The sequence below is a fragment of the Crocodylus siamensis genome, chromosome 2 (assembly GCF_052110815.1).
Source record: "Crocodylus siamensis isolate JL-2025a chromosome 2, ASM5211081v1, whole genome shotgun sequence".
Classification (NCBI taxonomy): Eukaryota; Metazoa; Chordata; order Crocodylia; family Crocodylidae; genus Crocodylus; species Crocodylus siamensis.
Window position 1 is genome coordinate 158,991,056 of NC_143396.1, and position 12,646 is coordinate 159,003,701.

General features: G+C 43.2%; 1 protein-coding gene across 1 annotated transcript in view; it reads right to left on the reverse strand.

Moving 5' to 3' along the window:
• Positions 1–290: 290 nt before the first annotated feature.
• Positions 291–12,646, reverse strand: part of PARM1 (prostate androgen-regulated mucin-like protein 1) — a 69,719-nt gene continuing 57,363 nt past the window's right edge. Inside the window, exons 3-4 of the mRNA XM_090031928.1 lie at positions 7,384–7,462; positions 291–4,736 (exon numbers count right to left, since the gene is read on the reverse strand). Of these exons, the coding sequence (XP_089888054.1) occupies positions 4,652–4,736; positions 7,384–7,462 (164 nt within the window). The 3' untranslated portion in view covers positions 291–4,651. The remainder of the gene's footprint in view (positions 4,737–7,383; positions 7,463–12,646) is intronic.

Below are 12,646 nucleotides of genomic sequence, written 5' to 3' on the forward strand. Positions count from 1 at the left end.
ACAGCAGTATGATTTGCTTCAGGGCTGATGAGCCCTGGATACTTCCCTTAAAAAAAAAAAAAAGTCACAGGGAGCAACATAGAAATGAAAACAAAGTTGTTACCCTGCACTATAACATAGTACAAGCTTGTGACTTTAATTGGTGTAACTGGTGTATCTTACAAGGAACATGTTTGTGTCAACATCCAATATCAAATTGTCTCTGCTTTCCAGGTATTTAATGCTCTTATCTTTTTCTTTTGCATACCCAGCCCCTCAATCAAAAATAACCTCAGTCCACAAGTTTGGCATTGGCTCTGCCATCTATGGCATTTTTATTTAAAAAACTGTAGCCTTACCATTACATTCATTTTCCAGAAAGCTAAAGTAAAAGGTGTATCTGTGCAAATTACCACTTGTAGCAAGTTATGAACCCTCCACTTCTGTGGGTTAGGAGGAACGTATAGATTCAGAAGTGTGGATGAGCCCACAGGCAAATAGGAAGGAGGAGAACTAATAAAGAGATAACTCGGCTATAACTAAGGAAGTCTCAGAGACTTCCTTTACACAGTAAGTCCTTACTGTTGTATTCTGGTACCTCATCAGGTGTGGTTGTCTCCCATCATTTAATTTTTTTTTTGGTGTACGCATTGTATACATAGTGAGTTAAAAATGGCTCGTCTAGACTCCTGTATATGGCACTGCTCATGATATATGTGACAGACTGTGCCACTTTGGTTGAAACACTGCCATTATCTCATTTCAAGCTACAGATAGAAATAATTTTCTACTGTTTAAAAAATGCCCAGGTGTGGTAAGAGCTATTTCAGTTTAACTGGAACTTCTATAGTGGTGGAAATGGGAGTTGAAGCATTATAAGGTTGAACCTGAATGACATCAGTTTAAGGATACAGTAGTTTAATCCTGTTTATACTAGTGCAGGAATGGACAGATATAACAATTATAAATTAATACTGATAACACAGTTATGTCTGTTCACACCCTTGTAAAAATACTGGGCCAGGGTACCACTGCTAAATACCCTATTAAAAGCGCAGTGCAGCCTCCTCCTTTTAATGTCTCACAACTGAAATGAGTGAGTTCTTCCCCTGACCCACCTTATTTTCTCATTTTGATCTTAAAGACCATTAGGTGCATTAGGCTTGTTCTGAGCTCCTTGGAACCTTCTCTACATGTGTTAATCCCCCACCTTTCTTCAAGTAAGTCTAGAGACTTGTTCTACCCTTTACTTAAATTGAGCACTGGCTCTTTAGCAATTTTGGCCTATGATGTGCTGACTTCTGCAGTGAAAATAAACCTCTGGTAGTTGCCATCTGCTATATCCAAGCCTTGATCTTAAGTGATTCATTTTCTTGCCACAGGATTTACAAGCTAGAAAAAAGACAGTGACCAGGTAATAGACAGAAACACAACTGGATGTCAGTAGCATAACCAATTGGAAAATGTTGAACGCTAGGAATATTAAAAATGGAAATCCATCGTAATCTTTATGGATGCTGAGCCAAGACAAGGGAGTGTGGTATAGTGGTTAGAACACATATATTCTTGGCCTGTCACTTTTCTGTAAACTTGTGGTAATTATGCTTGATCTGTTTCAGAGGGTGTTTGTGAAACTCTATTACCATTCCTAAAATAAAACGTGGTTTATCTGAGGTTGCAAATATATAAAGTACTGTAGCCTAGGACTTCACAGTATAACAGTAGTAGTCCTAACTCATGGTACAAAGTAATATTGGGCTCTTTTTCATCTGGCCAAGTCAACAAAGGAAACTTGCTGTTGTTTCCTGTAGTACTAAAATATATTGCACTTACGTAGATCCATTCAGCTGTGTGACAGAGCAGTTTAGATGCTAAGAGGGGGACTTCACTGCCTCCCTGGTGTTTCTGTGGAGCACTGGTCTTCAAACATGACCTCCCTCCCATTCATACATGTCAAACTTGGGAATGAGATGGTGAAGATACTTTGGAGGGTGCCTCTTGTGGTGACTCTCAAGCAAACTGGAGACAGAAATCTCAAGACATATCTTAAGCACCCCAGTACCACCTTTGCGTTACTGTAGATAAGTATCCTCCCCCTGTAATGGCTGAAGATGCAGAAGACCCTACAGTTCCAAGGGTTTACTAAATGTCAGCCCTCCTGATTCACAGATTGTAAGGGGCTGGAAGGGACCTCAGAAGATCATTAGGTCCAGCCCCTTGCACCAGGCAGGAAAAACAACTGAGGTCAGGTGACCCCAGCACAATAACTATCCAGTCTCCTCTTGAAGATTTCCCGGGAGCTTATTCCACAGTCCGGACACCCTGACTGTGAAGAATTTTTTCCTAATGTTGAGCCTGAAACGGCCATTACTCCTGGTTCTCCCCAAGGGCGCGGTGGTGAACAGTTGTTCACTGAGCCCATGATGTATTCCCCTGATGTAGTAATAAACTGCTGTCAAGTCCCTCTCAGTCTTCTCTTTTTCAGGCTGAAGAGTCCCAGGTCCCTCAGCCTTTCCTCATATGGCTTATCATGCAAGTTGCTAATCATACAGGTGGCCCTTCTTTGGACTCTCTCAAGTTTTACCACATGCTTGTTAAAGTGCAGCACCCAGAACTGGATGCAGTACTCCAGTTGGGGTCTCACCAGAGGTTACCTGGTTTAAAGTCACCCGAGGACTGTGAGGCAGGCCAGTCTTTTTGTTCCATGTCTGTACAGCATCTACCACAATGGGCCCTGGTGCAGGACTAGGGAGTCTTGGTGGTACTGCATTATAAATTCATAGTACCTCCTGGTTTTTTCCTGATAAGTTATATACATGGAAAAGACATCTTGCCAACAGCAGGACAACTGCATATCTCATTCCAGAAAATTAACGTCACTCTTGTAAAATGTCCCAAGCACACAGGCGGTTGGTTATCTATGGCTTCTGTTCAACATAAGAATGTGAAAGCTACAAAGTAGTTCCCATACCAGCTTAGATTTTCAGAAGCAATGACATTTGTGTGCTGTCTGTTGGTACAATAGAAATCTATGTCCATTCACCTCTATTCCCTGGATAAGCTAATACACGTTAACCTAATTACATTGTGTGCTAGCTTAAAAAAAATACTGTGCTGAAAAATCAGCATTTTGAGGTCATTGTTCTGTCAGATCAAAAGCTCTAAGGGGAAACACTAATGTGTATTAAAGCAAATTTTGATCTTGTCATAAATCAACCCATCTGGCTCTGTTTACTTGCAGCAGCAGTAAATTTGTAAGCAGAAACTCAGGATTAAAACAACTTCATTATAGTTTAGCAAATGACCTTTTAAAGGATAAAAATAAAACTGTAAGCAAAGCAACAATGTCTGTAGCAGATGACAATAATTCTGTCTCATTTTGCAAAAGCGGGCACTCAATGTATGTTTCCTTAGCACAGGGGAGCTCTACTGAGTTTCTTTTATGTAATACAAACAAACATCCAGACTTCTGCACACAAATGGGAGGAAAGAAGGGGAAGGAGAGGTGAGAGTGAGCGGTGGTTAGACTGGTCTGTGTATTTGCTGCAAGGAACCACACCTTATTAAACCCTATGGGTAGGGTTTTCAAAGCAAAGCAACGTAGCGAACTCTTTCAGTGGAAAGTGCATGTAAATTGCCTGGAGTGCTGAATACCTCAGCCACAGGTCTTAATTTTAGGTCTAATTCTGCAGTCCTTACTCCTGTTAAACAGGACTTGCTCAAGTAGCCAAAACTAAGAGCTGGTTTCTGTGGCTGGTCTGTTTTGGGTATAGTAGCTTTCTTTACTAGCAACAGACAGCTCAGAGTAAATGGTATTTTGGGTGTAAACGTGTCACGTATCATTTTGACAGCAGGAAGAATGCCCAGGCCTCTCATCTGCTCCTAACACTTTCAGAGGAAACATTCCCAGCCCTGATAGCAGTTCTTCCACATGACTTTGTTGTAGCAGAGGTGAGTCCCTATGTCATTCCATCCTGTTTATCTTGAATCCTCCACTTCACAGGATAACACATCACAGTGCAAACAGGCTGAACACCATGGTTTAGGTGGTAGATTCAAGCTTCCAATTAAAATCTCAATGAACTCTTAAAATGAGACACCCTGGTAAGGACAAACAGTAAAAGCATCAGGTTCTGGCATTAACCTGCTGTGAGCTTCCTTTTTTATCTTTCCCTTCCCCCTGGATAATTTCTGTTAAGGCCTTTCATAACAAGCAAATGTACAGCACAGCAGAGTTCTGACCACAGTCCCAGCGGCTATGGAGAGACAGGGAAGATTAAAGGAGAATCAAAGGCACACAAGCCATGCAGATGGAAACCCTCCAGTGATAATTTCCCTTTTCCCTTGCTGAGATTTAATAGAGCTTCTTACATAAAAGGAAACAAAGGAAAGAAAAAAAGCCTTCCAAATTTATTGTGCACGTGAAGTAACTGCCTCTGGCTGAGAGACAATAACTACAGTCTGTCAGCTTCACTTTGGTCTCATTTTGGGTGTGATTTAGCACATGGGCTTCTCTTAGAATTATGATCCATTGTGCAACAGAGGAAGAAGCAGAAGAACATGGCATGGAACTGGATCATTTTAGTGATAACTAAAATCAGGCGGCGGTTGTTTTATGGAGTAAGCACTTATAAATAACAACATCGATTTCTTGTCTGTTCACATTCCTCTACTAAGAGTCATCATAAAGAGGGTTGTTGTAGTTTCCCCAAGATCCATAATCATGATCATCCAAAAGCCGTCCATATGAGGAGTGCCTGTGAGGGAGGGGGAAAGAGATCAGATCATTTATTCAGAGTTGATTAAAAAATGGCTAGGACCCCACAACAACAAATTCATCGGGCCACTCCTCTGTGGAAAGCAGGTCAACACTGCTGTAAGGAGTGAAGTGCATTCTCTTAAGACTGTTACCCTTAACTTAGGGAACTTAATTATAGAGTGAGAGTAAGGTGATGGTGTTTGCATTCAGATAAATGTTCTGGTAGAGTTTTGGTGCTGATTCAATGACACCTAAATCCCTTGAGTCTCTGCTCCACGTGGGTACAACTGTTTGAGATCAGCTAGTTTGGGGATAGCGAGAAGTGGAATACCATCTGATTCAGTAACATTTTTGCTTGGTCCAGTTCAAAGCATACTTAAAACACAGCAATATCTTACCTCTGCTCTAACACAGGTCTGTCTGTGCTCTAGTAAGGTCAGCGGACTCTAATGATTTATTGTAGTATAGCCTGGCCACTGAATCCATTAGTTCCTCCCTTCCCTCTCCCTTGGATTCAGTGGGACCAGTGTCTTCTGGTTTCTCATTCCAGTTTGTGATTAGTGATTTTTCTATTGGGTTTGGCTTTAGCAGGTAGTCTTTAGTTTTTATGCTATAGTATCATGTGCTTTTGTGCTCAGATAACATAGTGCCTCTGGATTTAGTATTTAATATATTAATGCTCCCAATTTATAATAGGATTGATTGTTCTAGCTTAATTTTTTAGTGGGTTCTGGCTTAGATTTCAATATTCTGAGAAAAGAATGCAAGTCTTCTAACACTTTGCAACAAAGCAAGAAATGGGGCAGGAATGAAGGCTGGCAGAATACCTATGAGGAATCTTCCTTGATTGCTCATTCAGTCTTGAAATTAATTTGCTTTGACATATCCCTTATCTGAACACTTGGTCATGTACATTTTCTGGCAGGAACATTTGTAAAACTATTGATTTAAAGTAAGTACTGGAGAATATTTGCAGCCAACAAGTTTTGTGCATGTGCATAGGAGCGTACATAAAATGAACATGCACGCTTTTATACTGCCTCTGTTGACAAGCTTGGCTGTGGAGTGGAGCCTGGCATGGGGCCCAGTGCTTGTACAAGGTGAGGGGAGAACTTGCTGTGTGTCGATATGTTTTTCTGCTAGGAGTGTTCATAAAAAAAAAAAAGACCAAAAAAACCTCAGCAGTCAGGACCCTGTTGTTTTTGCTGTTTTTGTATTTTAATGGAATACAATTTGCACTGGCAAATTCTACATAAATTTTGATGCCAGAATATGTACCTGGAACTTCATTTTGAAATACCTTCTGATCACCTAAAATGTCAGGTAATTTCACCTAGCATTTCAGAATGTTCTCAAAGGGGCTCCTGGGACTCCCTTGCTTCCCCCCATCCCTCTAGTTTCTCCCTCCCCCCCTTCATATTTCATTCAGTGTAATTCGTGAAACTTTTTCTTTCCCTTAGCAAAACATGCCATTATTGTAAGCTACTTCACTCATCAGCCACACTTAAAAACGACTCTAGTAAAAGATAAAGCCAAGTGCATGACCTGTATGAAATACATTCTTGTGGTTGACTGCATCCATGAAAACAAGACCTTTTATTTTTTTTATAGCAAAAGCAGACTTGTTGTCTTTTGACTTGCTAACACACTTCTTACAGTACCCATCCATAACACTAGTAATAACTAAAAATATCTTAAGCCAGAGTTCTGTCCCCTTCTGAACTGGGATGAGCCACTGTAAGTCATAATAACAAAAACTTCACTTACTTCAGCCATCAATTAAACCTAATTAAAGAGGTACAAGGTAAGCAACAATTTGGTTATTTTAAAGTCACAAAAAGCACTCTGAGAAATGCTTGCCTTGGTGATAATTGCTGTTTATGAGAACAGATGGAAGTCGCGTCTCTGGTGTTTTGAGTGAGCTGTGGTTAACTAATGAGGAAAGACACCACCTTTCCATACCAAAGCTATATATGATAGGATTTATGCAGAGTCACATCATGCTCCCAGCTGCTTTCTACTTGATCAATCAAGGAACCTTTCTGTGAATACCACTGAACTCAAATGTGTGAGACTAAAAGAAATGGGGGACTTCTTGGATCTCTGGGGTATGTACCTGTGTTCCCTGGTTAATGGAGCTTGAATTTTAGTGAGCTCAGGAATGGGAAATTCATTCATGGGCTTCATGATGCGAGCCAGTTCTCTTGTGTCAGTAGCCAAGTATGGATATTATTACTACTTCTACTGCTGGAACTCAGAAATCTCTTTGTTCGGTAGCTGAAATGCACTTCCACCCCTAGATCTAAGCTCCTCATGGTTTAGGGCACAGTGAGGGACCCACAGGAGCAAGTTTGCATTGCTGTTGCCTGACAAGTACTGCCAGGAATGTGGGACCTGGCTAGTGAGGGCTGTCAAGTTTATACTAAAATCTCTGCTGAGGGGTGTGGGTGGAAGGGTAGAAATCCAGGCCTGACAGTGGTATCCTGGGGAAAAGCTGTGGTATACAAAGGGAAGAGCTGCCAGTACTATTGCATGATGGGAAGGGGCATACACATCCCACTGACAGTTCTGAGAGCTAGCAGGGTGGAAGGAGCGCAGAGGAACTGCTTTCAGGGAACTTGGCAATATACCAAAAAGATGCTTACCTGATCTTCAGGTATGCTGCTGCCCCAAACACCAGCAGTACCACAGCAATGACTGTCACTGTAATGGCTGCAATGCTACCTGCAGAAGAGGACAGGGCAAGAACAGAAGCAAAAAAGAAAGACACTGGGTTTCTTAGTAAAGTAAGCGTTAAACCCTACCCACTTCCCACTGTGCTTCCCAGTACATGGGGTTTGTACTTTGCCTTCATGCATGTCAAATGTGGCACTTCTCTCTGGCACAGACACCCTACAGAGTGGGAGACAGAGAGCTAGCTCACTCATTGCTCGCAGTATGTACTGAGATGCTATACCAACTCAGTCTAACAGCTAAAAGTCTCTTTGTGTTCATAACTGAGGCCTTGGTGGGAGCTGGATTATATAACCTGCACCCTGGAACAGTCTTGAAAGAGACTGCCCCTCAGTTTAGACCAATGGTTCTCAACTTTTTTTAGACTTAAGGCACCCCATTCCAAAGCTAAGTTGTTTACTACAGTGCTTATCTCCCTGCCTGGCTGCTCCCTCACCCCACTGCCTGGCTCCTCTGCAAGAAGGAGCCTGAGTCCATCTTCTCACCCCTCCTGGGACCCTTCAAAGATCTCTTGGCAGCCCAGGGTGCTGTACCACCCCAGTTGAGAATCACTAGTCAAGAATCACCTTCCTGTCCCTTCCCAGCCTTTCTGTTTTCATTACTAGTTCTACCCCACTTTTGTTAAACACTTTACCTTCTCCTCTGCTGACATCAGACAAACTGACCAATGAGCCTCCCCCTATAAATTGAGAGTGATCCCACTGCAATTTTGAGCCACACTCATATTTGGCCTGAAGAATAAGACTGGGCCAAAAAGGTGGGTTATCCTCCATATTTAAACACTAAAATAAGTGGTCAACCTTTTAAACAAGCCACGTTGAGTGTGGAGCCCTCTGTACCCTGACTGGAGCTGTTATGTGCTATGGATTTAGGAAAATATGGCACTTGATTTATGTACTCTAAGAAATGAGCTTTTTGAAAAGTCGCTCCCTAATTGTTAGGTGCAGGCCTCTGGCAACCTGTCTCTGACTGTTTAGTTACACCCTTGAAAGCTCTCCTGGGATTGTACCTTTGAGTGGGGTTATGAGCGGCTGAGGGTTCACCCCTGCAGGAACAACCCACAGGCGATGAAGTGTGTGCTGTGCCTTTTCACGCATGGCTGCATTAATGGCTGGTGGCATTTTTACAGGAGTGACTAAGCAGGTTTATTGGTGGGGCAGGGTGTGACTGAACTGAGCGAGGCTTGTTCACTGACAGGGTACACTTGCTGCTGTTCAGGTGCTGCCCTCAGCATTAACCTTTCTCATTTAAATTTCCCAGGGGGGAAGGAGGAGGAAAAATTCACAATTCCCTTTCACCTGCAGGCTAATTCCTAAGTCACAAATGCCTGAGCTCAATGGCTGTGCAGGCTTATTCTGTAGACTGCAGAGACTTCCCAATAATTATTCAATGTTGCTTTAGCAGCCCCTTAGACTGTACCTCTAATATTTCACAAACTCCCTCCTGCAGCCTCTGTCATGGAGTCTGCATGATAAGTGTCTCTTCAAGGCTTTTCTTGGCTGAATGGGAATATTGGTACTAACTCTCAAATGGGGTCTTTGGTTCTTATGGTTTTGTTGGTTTAATATGGCAACATCTACCAGGGGAGAGTGGGGAGAAGGGACATAGATCCAGTCCTCCCAAATTCTCCAGTTTGCTTTGCAACAGGCAGATATACAAGATGGGTTGAACAGGATTATTTCTTCTTTTATCATGACCCTTTTGTAAAAGTAGCAGAATAGATTTGGATAAAATAAATACTGGAAGCCCTAGTTTTCTTTGAGAAAATGTTTCTTTCTGAAACAAGGACCCTGGGTTCTGCAGGTCACAATCCTACAGAGCAGGAAAATGCAAAGTTTCTGCTTTTTTACTACTTTTCAGGTATGTCTCAAGTGACACAGCTTTGGAACTCATCCTCATTGCTCGCCCTGCCCTGATCTGTCCAAATGCCAGGAAAGCAGAGACCAAAAAGGTGTATAGTCTCCTCAAGAGGAGCAGCTGCTTTGCAGGACAGTGTTCAGTGGGTTTTGCTGATACATGAAAACAGTACAGTGCTTATACAGCATGTCTGACAGACTCTACTGGTTGAGGAGGTTTTCCCTTAAAGTACACACAATTAGGCTTTGTATAAGGAAACTACTCAAGCAACAAGTGATTTGAGGTGCCCACTTTGAGGCAGCTGAAAGGCCTTGAAATGTCTGGCCTTCAAATTGATTTCAAGGGGGTGTGATAACAGCACTGTCAAACTGGGCACCCATAATGCACTAGTTTAGTTCTGAGAATCATGGCCTAAATACTGTGAACATGGCTTGGTTCTGCAGAACAATTTGGAGTTCTGCTACAGGTTTTTAAATCTGCTGGCCCCTTCTCAAACTCCTCTCTGCCCCCCCATCCTCCCTCCTAAAGTATTATTTCTTTTCTGTCTATCTCTATAGTCTCCTCTAAAGCTCCTTTGTCCCTTCTTTCCTAATGTTTGGGACACAGCAGGGCTAGGACTCTTCATCTGATGATATAAGAGCAGGCTTCTGTTGCCTCTTCTGGATGGGCTGGTGGCTATGGGCATGGACTTATTTTTGGACTTGAAGGCCAAGGCAGAGCGAGGATATATTTTAAGTCTCTTGCAATAAATAGAGCTGACTAAGTTTGCTAGTGCTACTGGTAGTATGCTGAGATAGATGTCTACTTTATATGGGGAAAGAAATATACTTGCTAAGAATGACCAAAGTTCTCTTTATCAATAAAAGGCCCCTTTCTTATTGTACTCCAGGAGCCACATTTATTTTAGCACACCAGTCTACAAATTCCACTGCCATATGCCTCTTTCAAAACAATGTGTCTGCCTCTTTCACTGAAATCACAGAGGCAATACAACTGCTTGGTTTTGCTCATAGGATCGTAGGGAAGTAGAACTGGAAGGGACCTCACAAGGTCATTCTGACCAGCTCTCTGCTCAAGGCAGGGTCATCTCTTACTAAATCATCCCAGCCAGCATCTGCCTAATCTCCTTTTGAAACTCTCCAAGCATGGAGATTCCACAAATTCTCTAGGTAGCCTGTTCCTATGCCTGACTCCTCATAGTCAGAAACTTCCTCTTAATCCTCTAGCCTAAATTTCCCCTGCTGCAGCTTGACGCTGTTGTTCCTAGTTCTTTTCTTTACAGGCACAGAGAAAAGCCCATATCCATCCTCTCCATAATCACTCTTCAGGTATTGAAGACTGTTATCAAATCCTCCCATGATGCTACTGACTTTTTTTTTTCCAACAAGAACGCACTGTTGGCGTATATTCAGCTTACAGTTTATTATCATAACCCTCAAGTCCTTCCCTGCAGTACATCAACCAAGCCAGTCCTTCCCCAGTCTATATTTGTGTATTTGTTCCCCAGTCTATATTTGTGCATTCTAAAGTGCAGGATTTTGCACTTAGCTTCGTTGAATCTCATCTGGTTGATTACTGAACATTTTTCCAGTTTATCCTGGTCATTCTAGATCCTAGCCCTGCCCTCTGGAGTGTTCACAACTCCACACGAATTGCTGTCACCTGCAAATCTACTAACAATGAACTTGACCCCATCATCTAAATCATTGTTAGGGTAGCAACGAGTTATTTTTGTTTTCTTTTTCTACCCAGAGAGGGCATGTGCCCACTGCAGTGACATACAGCAGTTAAGGCCAGTTTCATGGAATATTGCTGCAACAGGGGGCCTTCTTGGGGCCGATTTGCTTTTGGCCCACCCACCTGTTTCTGGGCCAACTGCCCACCTATCTTGCCTGCCATGTCTTGTTGCTACTTAATTAGTGATCTTAATTAGGCAGGAGAATGCCCATTCCTTGCCCTGATGCCAGGGGGCGCTATCTGCAGCTCCGTACCTTCCCTACACCGCAGCCCATGCCTTGCAGATGGCATTCATAGTTCTTACAGTCACCGGCCCCATGCTGGGCCCCAGAATTTTCCGATCAAGACCCCTCTAAGATCCCTCCATTCAGGTGGCCTACCCCGCCTTCATTCAGGCTATCTAGCTCCCTGAAACTATTTCCCCTCTCAGGTGTGGTCCCCTCTGAGGACAGTCAGGAACCCCAGGCCCTCCTAGCTCTGGACATCCCTTGTGGTGGGCCCCTGGCCCTTTTGACTGGTCTGATCCTGGGCATGGCCTAAAACTGCACTCTGCTGGGAGTGGGTGGCCTGGTGGGGCTCTCAGTGGCGCAGGAGCCCCCAGGAAATGCCACTCGAGGGTACTCTATATCAGGTCTCTGAGCCTCTAGCTCCACTCTTTCTCTGGGGTCTGCCCTCTGGGCCCTACTGGCAGGTGACCCACCTGGTTGTGGGAGCTGGGGTTAAGGTGCCCTGACCTGCCTTTCACCAGGGTGGTAACTGGCCTGGCATTTCCTGGGGGCTCCTGTACCACTGGGAGCCCCACCAGGCCACCCACTCCCAGCAGAGTGCAGTTTTAGGTCATGCCCAGGACCAGGAGCCTACTGACCATCACCTACAGATCCTCCCTTACCTCCAGGATGTTCCAAGAAGCCTTGCAGCCACACAATGTTGCTGCCTGGCCTGCCAGCAGGCGACTGATCTATTTATATAGGCAGCCCGTGATCTAAAATAGCTGCCACAATCAAGCACCTGCTGGCTGCTTGGCTCTGATCTTAAAGTGGCAGGCACAAACAACGCCCTGCCACAATTACATTCAGCCATCTTGGCACTTCAGCACCAGGAAACGTTTGTGCTGAGGAGACATTGCTTATTTCTAATGTATGCTATGTCTGGTCTTCAAATTGAAACCCAAAGTAGATCTGCAACGGTGTTTAATATCAGCCTCTAAATATGTGTTTTTATGAGAAACTCCTTTTAATACTGAGGAAGAGGGAAACACAAATATGACTTGGATGATATGGATCTAGGCTCTTGTGACAACCTCTCGCAAATATAAAAACAAACGGGATCTCTGTCGGTAGAAGAGATATGTCTCATGGCATTATATTCGTAATCTATAAATCAATGCATTGCCAGGCTGAGGCAGAATAAACCCATGGCAGACAAATATTACTTTGAATTCTATACATTCTCTTATTTCAATGGACTTGAAAGTCTTGTATTTTAGTTGTAGTCTTCAGGTCTATTAATCTATCCAATTGATTTATGGGTGAAAATGAAAAGCTCCACAAGATTAGGATGGCTCAAGTTACTAGATAATAA